Raw genomic sequence first — 20,833 nt, 5'->3', positions numbered from 1 at the left:
GCCTCTCAGACAAGCGTTGAAGGCCGAGAAGTCAGGTAAGATGCTTAAGTGGGCGGTATTGCTCAGTTCTTACGAGATTACATACCAAGTCAGAACAACAGAAAAGGCACAAGCCGTGGCGGAGTTTCTGGCTGAATTTCTAGCAGAGGATCCCACTTGGGGAGAGGAAATGGTAATGGAATCTGAAGGGGAGGTCAATAGCGATCCTTTGGATCCTTGGGATATGCGCAATAGGTGGAGAGTTTTTGCGGATGGTTCTGCTACAGATACAGGAAATGGAATAGGGGTCGTGTTAGTAACTCCTTAGAACAATCGCCTTAAGCTATCTATGAAATTGGGATTCGCGGCTTCAAATAATGAGTCTGAATATGAAGCTGTGATAGCTGGATTAGATTTGGCCAAGGATCTGGGGGTGAAGGAGTTGTCTATTTACTCAGATTCTAATTTGGTAGTTTGTCAGGTAAATGGAGGGTTTGCAGCTCGCTGCCCTCGGATGGCGAAATACCTTGATGTCCTACAGCGAAAGGCAAGCGAGTTTGACAAAATACAATTTGCTCATCTGGGCCGTGGAGAGAATAGACATGCCGATGCTTTGGCTTATGTGGCAGCGGTCCTACCCGAATTAGAGGGTCGGTCTATTGAAGTTAGAGTGTTGAGCAAACCAAGTACATCAGATGAGGATGGGGTTTTGCTTACTACCGAGGGAGATCAGGGTTGGATAACACCGATTAAGAATTTCTTAAAGGGAGTAGAGGTAGAGAATAAACAGGACAAACGAAGGATGGAACAGTTGAGTCAGAGGTACACATTGCTGGAAGGGGCACTATACAGGAGAAATTTCAATGGACCATTGCTTAAATGTATAGGTCTGCAGCTGGTGCAAGAGGTTCTGGCAGAGGTTCACGAAGGAGATTGCGGTAGTCATTCTGCAGGACGAACTACAACTCATAGGTTGATATCACAAGGGTATTTTTGGCCCCATATGAAAAGAGACGCCATAGAGTATGCCAAGAAATGCGAGAAATGCCATTGATTTGCTTCATTCATACACTCACCAGCTGAGCCATTGCATAATGTGTTCAGCCATGGTCGTTCGTCATGTGGGGACTGGATATTGTAGGACCGCTACCAATGGCGAACGGTAAGAGGAGATTTCTATTAGCCGCACTACTACAGAAAAGCTCATATACCACTGTTATTTACAGTGGTAAAAAACCTTTATCCACTGTTTTCATACCGTGGTAACAACCACCGCGAGAAATACTTCTAAGAAAACCGTGGGGAAAAGTACCTCTTATATACCACAGTTTTGAGTAAAACAATGGTATTAGAATTTACAAACCGTGGTTAATAGCCCGAAAAGTCTGCTATATTCGATGTGAACCGTGGGAAATATGATGATATATACGACAGTTGGATACAAACCGTGGGTTATATAAACTGATTATACCTCGATTCTTATCAAACTGTGGTGTATAGTCATTGCAAACCGTGGGAAATAAATATGATATATACGACGGTTGGATACAAACCGTGGTTTATAGTCAATTTTTCTTTTAAATAAAAGCTCCTAATTATTTGATTCTAATCATATTCATTCAACCTGCAACCTGCCCATTTTCACCATATATATCCACACTGGATTTAAAAACACATTGCTCAAATAAACAATTCATAGTGCAACACAAACAAAAGAAATAAATTTAGACATCCAACACGAAGACATTGAATTGCTAAAAGAGTTTTGAACTTTTTTGAGTCATCAATAATGAAAGAAACATCCAAATTTACTTGTTCTATCAAAATAATAATGACCTAACTTGTTGCATCAATCAAAAAAGCAATCTATTTGTTTTATCTAAAATATTAAAAAAAAATGGTGAGACCAAGCACAACACCTTAACTGGAATGGGTCAAAACCTAGCTAAGACTCGACGCTTGGCTCGAACGCTCCATTATGCTAGATGAATCTAAGAATTTCAAGTCGAACAACATCAAGTTCCTCTTGTGTGTATGTGTATGTATCTTTGAGGGATAGATTTGTCATCTGCACAATCAAAGATAAAAAAGTATATAATAACTAAATAATGAAGAGTAACACAAAATAGAGAATGCTAGTATATGACGAATTATACCTTATTTTCAAAAGAATTATCTGAGCAATCTTACATTATTTCTCTCATAAACTTCATTACGTAATACCCACACTCTTTACTACCAAATTGGTACGGGCCCTAAGTGCAAACATGGAAAATATTCATAAGCATATATTTTTCCAAACACATAGTATGTATGCATAAGAATTTGTTTATTACCATAATTTTCTCCCACTTCACTGGACCTTTGCTTCCTTTCCCTTCAAGTCTTTCTATTTTCATGACAGCACTTCAAAATAAGATCAATGTAAAACCTAATTAGCAAGTAAAAGATAAGCACATAATGATCTAATTATTTCATATACATACACACTCATGACAAACCTGTTAAAATAGATATCTATATCATTAGATGGTAGATTATGAATCGAATCCAACCAATTAAAAGTCATCCGCGATAAATTAATGGCAATCAAAACCCAATGTCCACTACAAAAAGATAAGAGGCATGTGTGGTTAAAAAAAGAAAATTTAGACATTAAAACTACAATATACATTCCAATGAAAATGATAAAACATAGATAGTATTAAAAATATAAGACAATATCCTTACCCTGGATTATAAGGGATAAGAACAACTCTTTTTCCAGTTGTATTCTGCAAGCTCTCTACAATAATTTGAGTTTTCTCATTCCCATTAGCTCTTGTGAAAGATAAAGGGTTTACAAATCCGACGACATCACGACAGCTCACAAATTCATCATAAAGAATCCTAGAGAAAGAAAAATAAAGCAATCATAATTACTAAAACTAAAGATGAATATCTAAGATTTACGATAACACCAATAATGAAATTTTGCAGATATTCTAACCTCATGTATACCACCAAAATAGCAGCATCTAACCAACCCATGTTACATACATCCATTATATCGCTTTTCTCCATAATGAAACTACCCATATTATCTCCAAACAATTCTCCTCCTACTGGAAAATGTATCAAACCTTGGTCCCCTAGAAGTGCCATATTGAGGAATCCCACAAACGAATCTATTGCACCTTGATTATGACTATTACTAGTTTGATTTTTACTTCCCTAAATTAAAAATTCAGAACAACCAATTATTAAAAGAGAAGCCAAATTCAGAAATCGATCATATAACTTCATATAAAAGAATCTTGTTATTTACCTCAATGTCGTCTTTATAATAGACATAGTCCTTTGGCCAAGGAACTTGTGTGCCAAGAGCATCTGCGACATATCTAAGCTCCTCATTCACTTGTATAGGAAGAGCAAGACGGCCAGCTTCTTCAGAAATAAGCGATACAACCACAACACGAACATTATTGAGTCCCAAAGGGTAACCGTGAATTTCTTTTCGTTTATTTCCCTTGTATACCAAGCCTTCAGCAACAATATTTGATCGGCCAACCGCAGCCAAATAACATTATTTTTTCTATATACATGTCTAACTATCATAATAAGCACACAACATTATATTTTAATAACATATTACGTGTAAACTACAATTTACCTCTCCTAGACCAAATGTTTGACCCCGTGTTTTCTTATTTGCCTTGTTCACATGATCAAATTGAGCCAAATTACACTCTAGGCCTTACAATTGAAATATAAATCTTAGAACCATTTTAAAATTATATATATAACGTGTAAAATACTACTTACCTCTCCTAGACCAGATGTTGGACCCTGAAATGGTGTTTGACCCCGTGTTTTATTCTTATTTGCCTTGTTCACACGATCAGATTGAGTCAAATTACACTCTAGGCCCTACAATTGAAGTATAAATCTTTTAACCACGCAACATTATTAAAATTATATATATCACATGTAAAATGCTACTTGCCTGTCCTATACCAGATGTTGGCCTCGAAAATGGTGTTTGACCTTCTTGTGTTTTCTTATTTGCTTTGTTACCATGATCTACTTTGGGCTTTGATGGAGGTTAGGCTGCCCTCCCATTTTTTTTCAGCTATTAGTCAGAAAAATAAAATTTGTAGTTAGAAGGTCGGAATGCATAAAATGGTTGGGTCAAACAATTGTTGCACAAACACTAGATGCAACGATGAAGGATGCACAAATAGATGGCAGGTTACCAATAAAAAAAAACAAAAGAAACATTCACAGTAGTAACTTGCTGAGCATTTTTTACTAGTCTACCAGATTGATGTTTGCCAGACGAGTGTGTCATATGATCAATATTGACACTCGTATTGCTGTTTGAAGAGATTTTTTCAGATGGTAAGGAATTATCTTTGTCCTCCAACTTTCTGACTCTATCCAACAACAACCTAACGTCTTTCTGAAGACTGTAGTTTTGGTCCCGTTGCTCTTGAATTGTTGATTCCAACTTCGTAACATGTTCCTTTGAGCCACGTTTGTTAACGTGGAAATATGTGGTGGGGGTGATCCCCTTTCCAACTGCTCGAGTGCGACTAGGATGCTCGAGTGTGCCCAATGCTAGAGTTAAGATGTCCTTACTTCCTTCAATAACTACCTTTCCCTCCTCCACTTCCTTAGTCATCACATCCTTCAATTAAGTTTTGAAGTAAACAAGGATTTAGCAAATCCAAATCACAACAAGCATTCATGTCTAACATTATAACATAATAATAAATGATTAGAAAACTTACAATCTTTTCAGCCACTCTTTCCGTAGCTACTTCAATATATTTTCCTTTTTTTGAGTAAGCTCTTTTCCATATTGAAGGCCTTCAATTTTTTCCATTAAAGGATGGTCCCAACTTTTTTTTCTATGGTTACAAAATAATCACGCAAACGACAGGGTTAATACAATGCATGTCTTCTAAACTCTTGGTTGGAGATTTATCATACCCATACAAATTAACAAAGTGCCTACGTGTATAAATGTTGAGATAGACAATGTACTCACCAATTGTTCTCCAATATCAGCAAATCCCGTCTTGCCCGTCCTGTGGTTATATACTTTTGCTGCTCGCCGCTGTGAATTAAGTTTGCTAATTTCCTGGATAACATGGAATTAATCGTCTTTAGGAATAAAAAATAATATATGAGTTTAATGGAAAACACCGAGTAGTAGAAGTTACGCTTCAGAAATGAGTGGCATGAGTAGAGAGATTTGTGAGAATCCCTCCTCCCCGCACACTCCTTCGAATGCTAATGTCATGTTGGAAGCAAGCAGTAAACTGCTGAATACGTACTGGCACTACTAGAAGCTGTATTGAATAGTAAGCATTGCGACAAAGCCTCTCTTGCCAAATAAAATGATTTTTTTTATTAACATGAAAAAAATGATACAACTAGAATAAAGTAAACCAAAACATTTGCTAGAACATGCACGGTTAATTGTATCCTTGTATTTGAAGGCATGCATATTGATGTATTTCCATGTTTCTCTTGGTACAGTCAAAATAAGCTGTTAAAACGTACTGATCGATTTCTAACAAACACAAGAAATCTGCAAATGTGATGGCTCAGGGAAAATAAACAAAGGGGAAAAAAATGGCTCAAGGAGCTGTAGAAGTTTTACTTGGGAAGGTAATATCTCTTCTGGAGAATGAAACGTCCATTTTAGGAGAAATTTACCGTGAGTTCAATGAAGTAAAAAGTGAGCTGGAGAGCATGAAATTCTTCTTGAGTGATGCTGATCGAAGAGGAGTAACCAACCAAGGAATAAGAATTTGGGTGGAACAAGTGAGGGACGTTGCTTATGATGTGGAAGACGTCATGGATGAGTTCATGTATTTCGTAAGCGGCTAAAGGAGAATCACTAACTTCATGGGTAAACATATGAACACTATCAAGAATGTTTGGATGGGCGGTGTAAAATCACGTCTAGACTACGAGCAATCCATACACAAGTTAAGACTATTTCAGAAAGAAGCAAACGATATAGATTTGATCATACTGAAGCTACAAATCCAAGAGATACTGGTCAAAGATTGCCACGATCAGAATCACTTCCTTTTAAAGAAAATGAAAATTTGGTGGGCATTGACAAAGATAGAGACTTAATTTTCAAGTGGCTAAATGAAGGAGAGCCACAACACACAGTAATGTCCGTCTGTGGAATAGGTGGTTCAGGGAAAACTACTCCTTTTTCCAGCATTTATAACAACCAAAATGTTCAGAGTAATTTCAATTGTTACGCTTGGATAACTGTGCCCCAGACTTACAAAATACAAGAGCTATTCAGAAGTTTGATAAAAGAGTTATTTGAGTCTCGAAAAGAATTAGTCGCACATGTTTGGAGTATTAGTCTTTGGTGGGAAATAAGAGCTGCGCTTCCAGAGGGGGGGAAAGAGCAGTAGGATAGCATTCTCATATGTTAGAAATAAATGTTGTCCCAATGAAGTTACAAAGATAGCTCCTCTGATCGTCTCCAAGTGTCAGGGGTTACCACTTGCTATTGTAGCTATGGGGGGGTCTTGATAAGAGCCCAAAACTGTAGTTTTAACCCCTTAACAATCATACTTTTAGACCAATTATGCGAGTAATAAATAAGAGTTAATGCTGATTACGTGTTTTTATGTATTGCAGGTAGTAAAGTCAATTATGTGAAGAACTGTGCCACTTTGGCGAGATAAAGGAGCAAGGGTTGGTTGCTAAGAAGTTCTATGATTAAAGGCCGAGATTCAAGGAGAAAAAGCCTTTGTAAAGCCCGGTCAAAAGCTGGAAGTCACAGTCCACGCGGGCAGAAATAGTGCACAAAGTCAGTTGAACTTCTGAAGACCGTATCTTTGGACTCGGACCTTGGAATTGGGCCTACCTTATGTCAAAACGACCAGCTCGGAAAGAGCTTTCCAATGGTTCAAGCTTTGGCCCAATCGGAGGAGCAAATGTAGACTAAAAGTCTTTTGAAGCCGAATCGAGCTGAAGAGCCCTTTTTGGACTGAAGAAATTAGGTTTTGGGCCCGATTTTCCGGCCCAAAACATGGCTCCAAGCCCATGCACGATTTTGGATCTGATTTCCTCCATATCAACAAAGAAGACTGAACTCTGAGAAGATAGAGTAGCTTAGGATAAAAAGTAGCCATTAAAATAGCTTCTAGATCTAGTTTTAATTAGAGTAGCCATTTCCAAGTTTTACCCTTAGCATCAATATCGAAGTTAAATTTACTCTTAGTTGTTCTTCTTGTTTTAATTAGAGTATTAAATATTGTTATTGCTTGATTAGATAAATAAAATAGTTTATTATTGATCAAATTTGATTTTGTCAGTTAAATTTGTTAGATCTAATTTCATTTATTGTTTGTTATTCATTTCGTAGTTATTGATTTTGGGTTGGATTATTGTTTAGTTAAATTGCATAAAGTTAGAATCTTTCTATTATGTCGTATTCAATTTCATATGGAAAGGATAGCGTAATGATTCTCGGCTAAACCTCCATTAGAGGTGGTTGAGAAACCTTGATGAAAGCTTTATTCTCGATTACCGTAGAGAAGTCATAAATTCTCTTCCACTCTAGAAACGATTAGTTCACCATGAGAATGGGTTTGATCATTTACATACTAGTTATGAATTGGTAGAAATGCCATGTATAATTAGGGATTAGGATGAACCAATTGTTCTGCGAAGTAGTTCAATTCGGATTACGACGATTCGTCGTTAGTAAATTAAGTTGAATTAAGGTGGAATCAATCCCCCCTAATTGCTTATTATAGAATCAACGTAGTATTTCCGTAGTTTGAATCAATTATAGTTAGTATCTTGTTATGTGTATTTACATCGTAGTATAAGTCGTAAATCTCTCACTCTCATAGACTTTAGATAAAACTGATTAGGTTATGAAACATCTCATGCTAAAGAACTAGGAGTGTAACGAATCTTCTACTCCACTATATCTGAATAGGATTGAGAGTAGAAACTTTGATAAAGCTTAATAACAAATAGTTGTACATTAGGTTTACTAGCGTTTAGAGTTCTCGCGAGCTTTATTCATTGGTAAAGCTAGCGTTTTAGAGAATTATCAGGTCTCATGTCGAAAAAGAGTATGACAGAAATAGAATGGAGGACAGTCTATAATAGCCTTAACTGGGAGCTTAACAACAATCCTACACTTGAAGTGGTGAGGAGCATCTTATTTCTTAGTTACAGTGATTTACCGTATTTCCTTCGCCATTGTTTCTTGTACTTTTCAGTTTTTGCGAAGGACTCATTTATTAAGCCCAAGAGACTTTTTAGACTATGGATTGCCGAAGGATTTGTTGCAGAAAGGAGAGGGATGACATTGGAGGCCGGAGGTTGCTGAAACGTATTTCATGGAACTTGTTTCTCGAAACATGGTTCAAGTGGAAGAAAGGAGAGACTGTGGAAGACCAACATTATGCTGGATGCATGATCTCTTACGTGAGTTAGCTCTTTCAACATCCGAAAGTGAGAACTTTTGCTTGGTGTATGAAGAAAGTGTAGCAACAGAAATTTGCAGAGTTCACCGTCCATCAATTCATGCTGATGATCAGAGGGGGAAGGCAGGTGAAGCCTTTTCCTCTGAAAATGGCAATGCCCTGGATTTCATCGGAACTGGAAGGAGAATCATAGGTAAGCTGTAAGCGTAAGCCAAAGATTTTCGCATAACGTCACTACTCGTTCCATATAAGCCATAGCTCCTCATTCTTCACTGACGCAACTATAGCTCCTAACTCTCCTCTGCCTAGCTCCAACTCTCACTCCTTGCTGATCTAAGTAAGTGTCTCATCCTACATGAACTCCACTTTCTCATTCATTATTAAATTTGTGACTTTATGTGGCACAAAGACTTTGACAGTGGGTGTTAAATATTGCTGGTGTGATATGTTTCAGAACAGCTGCTTTAATAGTTTCGTTTTGTTCTCTGTTGTAAAGAAAATTTTAGTGAGCTTACGTTTATATTGCTGTATTATATTAGGAAAGCATTGCAGATGAATTTCTACAGAAACTCGTTAGTTGGACCAAAAACATAAATATTGCAGATCCCTTGGAGGAGGGGTGCATACAACACAAGCAACTAGGTGCTATGCAGTGAAATGAAATCATTGTCACTTAAGTACTACCATCCCTTCCACATCAACAAGAGCCTCTACTACCTTTACAAAGACTCTCTTTCTCTTTGGTCCATCTGGCCTGAAAGAGTGAAGGCCATTACGAACAGCTCCGAAGGGATCAGTGCCTGCTTGTCCTGAAGGTTAACATCATTAGCCCTGACTCACGAGGCTTAATTGTTCTTCGAACGATAAGTAGCTCTAGACCCTAACCCAAGAAGTTGTAATCAATCCAACTTTTGGCTGATGTCATAATAGAAGAATTGGAATTTATCCTTCATTCATGACAGTTATATTTTAGAGTTTATTTACCACAAACAAGATTTTCCGGCTTAATCTTATATTTTTTTTATCTGTTGATCTTTTCCTTTGGGATTCTTTCAAGTGTTATCAGTAAAATGAAGGATGGTAAGGGTAGATGGATTTCTGTCTTACCTTATTCAGTGGCTAGTATTGAAAGTGGCCTAGCCACAAATCTCACCACTGCCTAAGCAATACCTAAGCAAGAAATCCACTTTTCAAGGACTGAAGACGGAACAGAAATACCTAAGCAAGGATTAGAGAATAAGAATACCTAAGCAAGAAACCACTTTTCAAGCCAAGCAAGCTCGGGTAAATGGCCTAGAAATAAGAAAAGACCATTGAAAAATAGAGGCACTAAGGGTTGCTAGCTTCAGGGGATCCATGAAATAGAAATCTTCATAGTAGAATAATCCAAAGAGAAATTGAATAATGAGCAGCAAAATAAAGGACAAACAACGTTTCTTAGGGGTCGAACTTGACTGTTCTCTTTCCAAAAAGAATGAGAGCGCATAATGGCCGACTTGCTGAAAAGCCAGGTAGAACCCCTACTTAGCTAGCCCTTAATCAAGGAAGTATCCACAAAAGATGCTTAAATGGGCATAATCTAAAGGAAAGAAGAATATTATAATAAGAAATAAAAACAGAATTAAAGAAAGGATTTTTGGAATATTCAGCCCCGTATTCTTTCTTGAGAGACTCCGGAATAGTAGGTCGGATACGGAATCTATTATATTTGGAACGAAGGGACAGAATATAAAAACTACTAATCATTAGTATGAAAATGAGAATGAAAAAAGCAAAAATGAATATGACATAATGGGTGGCTTCTTGGTTCCTATGTAGGAAACAAATAAATAGTGCATTAATAAGATAGAAAAGAGAAGAAGGGAACGAAAGCACCAGAAGAACATCTAGTTAGGAAAACCTCCTTAACTAGTAGCACCTGTTTTAGAGAGGAGGTAGCAGCTGCTATCTAGTAAGCATCTAGACTCGTGAGACTCGCCCCCAGACTATGACTAAAAAGACTACCAAATTACTACCCACACCCACACCTGGTAGAAAATCCAGCAAAAAGTAAGAGCACATGGGTTGAGGTTTTAGGGAAGAAGGTAGTAGGAAGTATCAGAATATAGAATGAGTGTTAACCATAAATGAATACAGTTATCTAAAACCAATCAAACTAACAAAAATAAGTTATCCTAACCTGAAATTTTGGTGTCAGTCTTGACTTCACAAATCTTTCCCAATCTTCCTATCTAATATTTTTCTCGTGTTTTTTAGGCTGCTTCAAAATCTTTTCAGGTTGGTCTTTGTAGGGAGTGATATAGTACCTAGTCAACTGACTCTTGGATTCTTTCCATTTCTCACCAATATCTGAGACAACACCCTTCTTTTCGTCTTCTGTCAAGTTGAATTTGGCCTATAAAAAAAGAATAAGCTATAAAGTTATAATAAACTAAGACTAATTAGACAATTAATAGTACAACTAGAGCTATTTACCTTTATAGTATCCCATAACAAGTCTTCACTTCATCTCCGACAGCATGACAATTTTCATAATCAACAATAGAGATTCGGGACTCCGCTAACAAACCTGAGTAGCTTGCCAAATCCTTTCCACCTTCCCCTATACGTTGACCATCTTCATTGTATTGAACATTTAATAGTTCACCCTCTCTCATTTTTGTTATCCTTTTGCATTGAACTGCTCCTCTTCTTGTCCTTTCTACACTTGAATCTTGTGTATTGTTAACTTCCATTGGTGTATCGGAAGTCTCGTCAACTCCCATATCTGAATCAGAATAAGAATTCTCTCCTGAATCCATGCTGATTTCCTATATACCGAGTATAGACATGAAGACTTGAACCAATAACAATATATGAAATAAGCTAGGTATCAATAACTAGGACAATATTAATTAAACAATAATAAGACAAATGATCATCCATAACATGAATTAAAGTATTAAGGCAAATATAAATATCAAAGTAGGTATGAATTCACATTTAATAACAATATTCAATAGTCAAATAATAAAGGAACAAACTTGTTCAAACATCCCCATAGAAAGAAAAAAATCATAACATGCTCTAACTTAATCGTTAGAGGTAGGGTCGACATAAGTCCCCTCACAATTTACGCCAAGATAAGATGATACTGATGCACCTGAACTAAGGGAGTCGACATATGGAAATACTTTACTACTTGTATGATCTAGCTCATCCTCATTCCCTTCCTCAAGGTAGTCTCTTTCAGGAGTCCTCAAAGCTATTGACCATTTTGGATCGAGTTGGTCAGGTACATAAAAGACTTGCTTGGCCTGAGAGGCCATCACAAAAGGGTCTTCCTTATGTCCAATTCTACCAAGGTCAACAGAAGTGAAACCCAAATCGTCTACTTCAACAACATTCATACCACTAAGAGGCTTTCACTTAGAAATTGTATTTTCTTTCTCCGTATCATTAGTATCCATGTTTCTAACTGATGGGACTCCCACTGCATTCACTCCAGATAAGTACTTGCTAAGAAACTCAACAGCTTCTTCAAGGATATAATTTTCAGCAATGCATCCTTTTGGACGATTTCGATTCTGCACGTAGCCCTTTAGTATTTTCATGAACCTAATATTCAAAAAGTGACAAAAGAAGAGAAAATACAAACAAACAAACAATCAAATTGATGAAGCTTTATTGAATTATTGAAAGTAGTTAATTCAATTTTCTGTATACTTGCCTCTCAAATGGATACATCCAACGAAAGAATACTGGCCCACAAAGCTCAACCTCCCTTATAAGATGAACAGATAAATGCACCATGACGTCAAAGAACGATGGCGGAAAGTACATTTCCAGTAGACATAAAATGAGGACCAAATTGTCTTGAATTTCCTTTAATTTGGACACATCCACTACTTTGGTGCAAAGAGAGTTGAAAAAGAAACACAACCGAGTGATGGTATATCTCACGTGCTTTGACAACACTGATCATATTGCCACAGGAAGAAGTTGCTGCATCAATATGTGACAGTCATGAGACTTGAGACCACACACTTTTAGATCTTGCATCGACACGCGGTGTCTAAAATGTGAAGAATATCCATCTGGCACTTTGAGTTCACGCAACGTGTTGCAAACTGTTACTTTCTCAGCTCTAGATAACATTATGACATCTTTGGTGGAAGATAAGTCCTATTTCCCATTTTCTCTGGTGCTAGTTCCTTCCTCATGTCCATTTCTAAGAGGTCTAGGCGACTTTTGAGGTCATCTTTTGTCTTGTACTTAATGTTAAGTAGTGTGCCGATGATGCTATCACAAATATTTTTCTCAATATGAATGACATCCAAGTTGTGTCGCACAAGCAAGAATTCCCAATATTCAAGCTCAAAAAATATGGATCTCTTCTTCCAATAATTACCACTTTCATTCTCATCAGAAGTGTTAGGCTGCTTCTCTCGTGTTTGTGACTCTTCATTGGATGCCTTTGACTTCTTTCTTGATGTTTTGGCTTTGGAATCACCAACTTTGGTTTCCCCCATCTAACTTTCATCCCTTTGAGCTTCTCTGAAATCACCTCTCCAATTAACGGGTCTGGATGTGATTTTAATTCTTGCTGACCATTAAATGCCTTCCTTTGCCTTCGATAACGATGATTTTTTGGAAGGAACTTTCTATGGGACTGATATATGCTTTTATTCGAGTGTTTCAATCTTGTAGAATCAGTTTTCTCACCGCATATAGGACAAGCAAGATATCCCTTGACGCTACACCCAGCTAAATTTCCTAGAGCAGGAAAATCATTGATTGTCCACAATAGAACAACCCTTAATGTAAAAGATTCTTGCTTGTAGGCATCATAAACCTCCACACTAGGATTCCAAAGAGCCTGTAAATCTTCAATTAAAGGTCTAAGGTAAACATCAATATCATTACCAGGTTGTTGAGGACCTGATATCAACATTGTCAGCATCAAAATTTTTCTTTTCATACATAACCATGGCGGAAGATTGTAAGTGATCAACATAACCGGCCAGCAACTATGCTTAGAGATGAGATTACTATATGGATTGATCCCATCTGTCGAAAGAGCAAGTCGCAAATTTCTTGGATCTTCACCAAACTCTGGCCACCTTTTATCAACCTCTTTCCATGCTGGAGAATCTGCTGGATGACGCATTTGACCATCAACTTCTACTCTTCTATCTGCATGCCATACCAAATCCTTTGATGTCTGAGCGGATTGAAACATCTTTGCAAACCTTGGGAGAGGCAGAAAGTACCACAAAACTTTTGTAGGCGCTTTACCCTTCTTTTCCTGATATCTCGATGTTCCACAAGTTGGACAACTAGTTAAATCCTTGTACTCATCTCCTCTGTAAAGTATGCAATCATTGGGACATGCATGTATTTTTTGAATTTCCATTCCAAACGTAGGCAAAATATTTCTAGCTTTGGTCATGGATTCTGGCACTTCGTTATTATCCGACAACATTTTTCCCAGCACCTTCAATAGCTTGGTAAAACTCGTGTCTGACCACCCACTAGTGGCTTTCAAGTTAAACAATTCCACAAGGGATGATAACTTTGTATAGCTTTTGCAACCTTTGTACAAAGGTTTCTCAGCATCTTCAAGCAATTTACAAAGCTTTCCAGGATTCCCCGTGAAACTCTCAAATGCATCATTAACCATTCTAACCGTGTCCCCAAAATCACATGGGGTTTCCATAACAAAGTCTTGACATGGAGGTTCATCCGTGTTGACACTTCGGGATTTTCCACTGTGAAGCTTTTCTCCATGCCAAATCCACGTTTTGTAACTTTTTTCAAAACCAACATGAAACAGATGATCCCTGATATCGTCCAAACTCTGATGCAAGTGGTTCCGACAATTAAGGCATGGGCATCTTATAAAATTAAGATTGTGTGGGCCTGCATGCTCTCCATCACATTTTATAAAATACTTGACCCCTTCCTCGTATTCATCAGACAATCTATCCATAGACATCCAAGGCTTATCCATACTTAATGTCAGAAATTCAATACACAAGTACTACATACACATGAAAAAAAAAGGTGATTAAGCAAGATAAAATCACGCAATTCATAGATTTTGGCTCAATTTGGTGGTTGAAGCAAATACAAACATACAATATAACCTTGTACTAAATACTAATCGACCTAAGGTCCCAAAAGTGTAGCGTGGGAATGGATTTAGGCGTATGAATGGGGAAATTCCTACTTTCCTTACATGTGCCCGGCCAGCCACCTAGATACTTGGTAGAATAAAATGAAATAGCTAAGTGTCGCATTAAGATTAGGGTCTTGATATCAGAAATTCCTAGCAATCATAATATTCAGTACCCTAACTTTGCAAAAGAGACACACACACAATCAACAAATTGAAAGCTAGTAATCTTTTTACCATTGAGTGTTTATCTATTTGTCAGCTCAAATCACGATCAGCCAGGCGTTCCTGCCCAATATATCAATCAACAATAAGCAAACTTGCAAACTAATAGTAAAACAACAGGCATAAGAGCTTTTAAAATTAGTTTATGTATGAGAACAGTCTCCATCTCTTACTCATTCAGTCAAACACCTTAATCCACTAACAAAAAACCGTAAACATGAACTGCTAGGCCACTATACAAGCAACTTGCAAACTAAAATAATAAGCAAACTTGCAAACTAAAAAGAAAACAACAGGCATAAGTTTCTAAAACCAGTTTATGTACGAGAACAGCCTCCATATCTTATTCTTTTAGTCAAACACCTTAAGCCACTAAGAAAAATTGTAACTGCCAGGCCACTATATAGGCAACTACATGCCATGACCAGGCCATTACAAGTTTTACCAGGCTACTAAAAGGCAAGTATTCGGTGAAAGCTAAAACCTTGCTAAACCTTTCATTGGATCACATTTTGACGCATCGAGACAGTGCTATGGGATTTCATATAATTTTGGGACCTCACATAGAATTAAGTGAAAAATATCCCCAAGCAGTTCAGTGAATCATAATTTGAGGAATGCAAACACCTGATCAATGCACCTACTATCTTGGGGGAAGAAAAGCACTAAACACACGGCAGGTATGGTGATACAAAATCTATTCGACTGATTCGCTCAAATCCTCTTGGAGTTCTAACAAACAGTAACAATTTTCTTAAGGTGATTTAATTGAAAGTACTAGCCTACTAGGAATAACTTAGTGATTCTAATAGCTGAGTATATTTACATTCCCCCCACCCCACCTTTTTTACAAGTTTAGTATCAACCAAAGGATTTTTTGGTTAGCAAGATCCCCTAACTGTACAAGTTTTATCAGGCTCTTGTAAAGGAAAACAATGTCCACTTTCATATATCTGCTCAAGACAAGGTACATGGGCTGATGCATTGTAGACCAATAATGATTCTGGTAGAACCAAATGAGCACAAAGGTGGAAAATAGACAGAAAAAATGGACTACATAAAGAAAATATAAAATATAAAATGAACATCAACTAAACAGGTGAAGAACAATAGTGAGGGAAATCCTTTTTTTTAAAACATCAAAAGAAAAGATTGAGCAAAGTTAAACCTGAACCACAACAGAACATAACCTATCTACTCTTCGATTTTTTCAAGTCCCATAACAAGTCTACAATTTTTACACTAAAATCCCCAAATTTTTGAGTCCAAATTTTGCAAAGAAAAATTGGAAAGAAATTTTTTTGTGAACAACTACCAATGATATAAAGCAAAAACAATTGCTTTACAGCTAAAATTGAATTTAAATAGAGCAAAAAACAATTATCTGATAGCCGAAATTGGAGAGAGCTGTAGAATAAAATCACTACTATTTCGCTGCTTTACTGGTGACGATGAGAGGCTGATAGAAGTTGAAGAAGAACCCTAGTGCACGATAGAAGTTAAGAAAAAAGGAGAGACCGATAGAATTTTATAGAGAGTCTCAGAAGTTAGAAGTTTTGAGAGTCTTGGAAGTTGAAAAGAGCAAGTTTTAGCGCTAGACGGTTTTTGGCCCTATTTTCTGAATTCTTTGGGCGTGGGGTTTTGGTAGACCAACTTTGTCCACGGTATGCTTAATTTTTTGCACAACATTAGCCACTTTTTTATTGAAATGGTGGGGTATATGAACATCAAAATACAAATTAGGCGATATTGGTTTGTTCCGTGGTATATGAGATACTATATACCACTGTTTTACGAAATTAGTGGCATTTGCCTTTACCAAAATTAGAAAAGGTATTCTTACCGTGGCATATGACTATTAGCCACTGTTATTAGGGAAACTGTGGTATATACGTTGTGACCTACCGTGGCTAATGAGTATTTATGTAGTAGTGCCGCTACTGACTATTTTACCAAATGGGTAGAAGGCGTGGCTTTGCAACAAGTTAAAGAAGAAAACGTGAAGAAGTTTTTGTGGGAGAATATCATATGCAAGTTCGGGTTGCCACATACAGTAATCGCGGACAACGGAACTCAGTTTACTGGGGGAAAGGTCCGAGAGTTTTTACAGGCATTCAAAGTAAAGCAAGGGTTCTCATCCCCCTACAACCCTGAGGGAAATGGACAGGCAGAGGCATCCAACAAAATAATAATGGACAATTTAAAGCGAAAGTTGGAGGAGAGAAAGGGTGCTTGGCCAGACGAGTTAAGTCATGTGCTATGGGCATATCAGACCACACCGAGAACATCCACTAATGAATCCCCATTCGCAATGGCGTACGGTGTAGAGGTCATCATACCAGTGGAAGTGATAGAATCCACAACCAGAACCCAGGCTGTTGGAAGAGGCATGAATGAGAAAATATTAGCTGCGGATTTGAATCTTGTCGAAGAAAGAAGAGAGATAGCTCATATTCGGTTGGAGGAATACCATCGGACTTTACAGAGACAGTATGATAAACCAGTAAAGCCGCGGAGTTTTGCGGTGGGTGACCTAGTGCTACGACGAGTTACTCCTGCCACCAAGAAAGAAAACGAAGGAAAGTTGGGTCCAAACTGGGAAAGACCCTATGTCATCAGTAAGAAGGGTAACTTTGGAACTTATGGATTACAGACTACGATAGGGGCAAAGATAGAGAGGCCGTGGAATGTCAGAATGCTGAAAAAGTTCCATGTCTGGGGTCTGTACTTAGTCTTTTCGTATGGCAAATTTAAGAAAGAGCTTAAGATAGCACACTATCTGTATTGTTTATTATTATGTCTGTGAAATAAACATGCACTTCTTTCAATCGAATCAGCGGTAGATAGTAAATTATCAATTTTGGAACGAATATAACTTCTTAACAAGCTTCACAGCTGTATAGAGAGAGCGAGGGGGAAGAGCCCTTCGCGGACTGCACGTCAACCCTGAAAAAGCTTCACAGCTGTATAGAGAGAGCGGGGGGGGGGGGAAGAGCCCTTCGCGAACTGCACGTCCAAATCAAAATGGGGGCAACCTTGAAATAGCTTCACAGCTGCATAAAAAGAGCGGGGGGGAGGAGCCCTTCGCAGACTTTACATCCGAATCAAATTGGGGGCAACCCGAAATAGCTTCACAGGTGTACAAAGAGAGCGGGGGGGAGGAGCCCTTCGCGGATTGTAAGTCCGAATCAAACTGGGGGCAACCCTGAACAACTTCACAGTTGTATAAAGACAGACGGGGAGGAGCCTTTTCGCTGGATTATGCGCCTAAATCAAACCGGGGCAAATTGAGCCGCCCACATCTAGCTTCACAGCTAACCAAAGAGAACGAGGGGATTAATCCTTTCACGGTGGTAGACAACTTGGGGGCAACCCTAACTGGCTTCACGGCTAACTAAGTTTGTAGGGGAAATGAGTGAAAACAACTTGGATGAAAATCAAGATAGCCCCTTCAAAGATTATGAAAAGGATATTCATATTAAATTTTCTAATAGATTAAATGGCTTCAATGCATAATGAATCGAAAGAAGGGCGAAATTTGAAATTATGACAAGTGGTAAATGAAAGTGCAAATGGAGTATAACTCAAGTTTGATTGGCACCTACTATGCAAATGTAGTGGGTCGATGAAGTATTTGTCCAAACACATACAAAAGATAGTTGTTCAACAAAGAAATTACAAGTCAGATAGAAAAGCTGCAAAGAAAGAAAGCCAACATATGTTACTACTGAGGTTCAGTATTCCCTTTTTCCTGAGCAATATTTGCTTCCTCACCAACAGCGGTGTTGTTGTCTTCGTCCAATTCAACTGGAGAGGTGTCAACATTAGTAATGGGAGTAGTCACATCAGGGGTAGTGGTCTCAGCAGTCTCAGGATGTGAGGTCGATGGTACCAAATATGGTGTATCTGCAACTAGAGATGGAGGTGGAAGAAGACGGCCATCAGCGGTAAGCTGATCAAGTTGTTGTTGCAATTCACGAGCAATCTTCTTTGCAGCTAGACTCCGGAATCGCTCTGCGGCTTTTTTCAAACCCTTGTCTACAGCAGCTTGAGTGGCAAGTTTCTCCGTCTCTTTGAGGCTTTCCAGTTTTGAATTGACCCCCGCTACGTAGTCGCGGTGCTTGTCCTCGGCCACCTGGAGCTGCTTGTGGGCCTTGAGTGCCACGATCCGCGAATCGTCCCTTTCCTTCTCCAGCTTAGCATACTTGGCTTTCCAGCTATCAGGGCCATGAATCTCCAGCTTCGCAGCCTCCAGATTCTCCACAGTGCTGGTTAGGCCGTGCAACACATAGCCGATATCCATACTCAGCTGCAGAGACATATTGGGTATAAAAGGTAGTAAAACGGATAAAGAGAGAGTAACATTAATAACACGCACCTTTTCCCAACCAGTGTAAATGGAGGCCCTATGAGAAGCGACAGTGCCAGAATCTCCATAGGCTTGATCCCGAAGGGGATGAAAGCTGAAAAACAAAGATGCAGCAACAACTGGATTTTCCAAAGCTGAGTCTCGAGTAGTAACATCGCGATCCTTGGCCTTGAATTTGGGTTGCCAAACTTCGACCGGGCCTGATGTTAAGGGACCGACTGGAAGTGGGTCCTGTCTATGGCAGTGCGAAGCATACCGCGAAGGATCAGTGTGGGTACTAGTGGGGGGATGAGAAGTGGAAGTAGTTTTGGCCTTCTTCGTTGGAGGACTCTTATTTGAAACTTCAACAGGCGCATCGCCATCAGAGTCGCTGTCCCAAAGCTTGTATTTGTTCACGTCCATAGCGGTAGTAGAAGAGGGAGAGGAAGTATGGGCAAAATCGTCTTCCCACTCAGCCACACGAGAGCACGAAGGAGGAAGGGTGTCAGCAGTAGTTTTAGCTTTAGCAGTAGTGGCACGTTGGGCAACAGCTCGTGAATGAGAAATTTTGGTGGTATATTTGAAGGATTTGTGAGCTGGACATTTTCTTTTTTGAGGTGGGGAAGGTTTTGGCTTTCTTTCTTTGGGGGGCGGTAGGCGATAGAGGGGGCCTTGGTATTTGCCAATGTCTTTTAGAGAAGGGTCAAGTAAGAGAGGATTGGCTTTTTCCGGATCAATGCTGAGGACTTCACACTGTGCGCTCCCAAGTTCGCGAAGGGATTCGAAAATTTCTGATGAAATGCCGTTGTATATCTGTGATCGCGAATCGGGTCTCCAACCTATATCACCAAGAGTAAAGACAAATTACAAACAAGTGGGACATAAATACTGAGACTCAAAATGGCTTACTTACCACTTGTAAGGAAATGGAGATGCCTCAGAGAAACTTCTGAAGGGAGGTCCGCGGATAAAAAACTCCCAGACACATACAACGGATAGTGGTGCCACACCTTGTCCGAAGTGGTGATGTGAAGAATAAAAGACTTCTTTTGTTGACGAGTGCAGAAGGATTGGTATCCCACACTCCCAAGTTTAGTGCTTTTCTTTATATAGAAGTGAGCAAGGATATCGCGGAGTTAGATTTTGGGGGAGTGGGTCTCATTGTAATAGTTGGCGGCATACATAACACTCTAGAAGTTACCTATGCCTTAGCACGGAGGAATGTTGAAATGGTTATAGACCTCGACCTCAAGAAGAGTTAAGGGAAAACACAAACCAGCCGCTATCTGTCCTACAGTAGCGACAAGATAACCGGGGCGCGGTGTTACCAAGTGAGGAAAGTGGGTGACGCCAGACACGTGTTCTAGAATAACATCACTAGGTATGCAATAAGCGGCTTTAACGACATCTAAGTTGGGTCTGCAGTAGTAGGATGGTGGGGGAGGCAGAGAAGGTTTCCTCCCAGAAGTAGATGGAACAACGATTGGGTAAGTGGAATCAGAAGCTAGGCATTCAGATCGTTCTGTGGTGGGATGGCTAGATCTAGGGGTAGAGGATTCAGACCTATCGGATTTGGTGGCAGAGGTAGCCTCCGATTCCGATCCAGACATGATGGAACCAGTGCTAAGAGGGGAGTTTACAAAAATAGAGGTATGC

At 38.8% G+C, this 20,833-nt stretch overlaps 3 protein-coding genes and 1 pseudogene across 3 annotated transcripts; 3 read left to right on the top strand and 1 right to left on the bottom strand.

Moving 5' to 3' along the window:
* Positions 1 to 328: 328 nt before the first annotated feature.
* LOC147510327 (uncharacterized) lies at positions 329 to 1,033 on the top strand. The gene has a single exon (XM_086598090.1). The coding sequence runs from the start codon at positions 329 to 331 to the stop codon at positions 1,031 to 1,033; it is 705 nt and encodes a 234-aa protein (XP_086454216.1).
* A 4,568-nt stretch (positions 1,034 to 5,601) lies between these two features.
* Positions 5,602 to 8,651, top strand: LOC147510326 (disease resistance protein RPM1-like; annotated as a pseudogene).
* Positions 8,652 to 12,407: 3,756 nt separating this feature from the next.
* LOC147510325 (uncharacterized) lies at positions 12,408 to 14,439 on the bottom strand. Its single transcript, XM_086598089.1, is given in 3 exon segments — positions 12,408 to 12,593; positions 12,596 to 12,839; positions 12,929 to 14,439. Coding segments are annotated over 3 exon segments (1,941 nt in total).
* Positions 14,440 to 17,020: 2,581 nt separating this feature from the next.
* LOC147510324 (uncharacterized) lies at positions 17,021 to 17,635 on the top strand. The gene has a single exon (XM_086598088.1). It carries the CDS (start codon positions 17,021 to 17,023, stop codon positions 17,633 to 17,635), a length of 615 nt encoding a protein of 204 aa, XP_086454214.1.
* The last annotated feature ends 3,198 nt before the right edge of the window (positions 17,636 to 20,833 follow it).

Source organism: Coptis chinensis, chromosome 3 (genome assembly GCF_015680905.1).
Source record: "Coptis chinensis isolate HL-2020 chromosome 3, ASM1568090v1, whole genome shotgun sequence".
Lineage (NCBI taxonomy): Eukaryota > Viridiplantae > Streptophyta > Magnoliopsida > Ranunculales > Ranunculaceae > Coptis > Coptis chinensis.
Note: the sequence above shows the minus strand (reverse complement) of the source record. Positions and strands in the feature narration are given on the sequence as shown.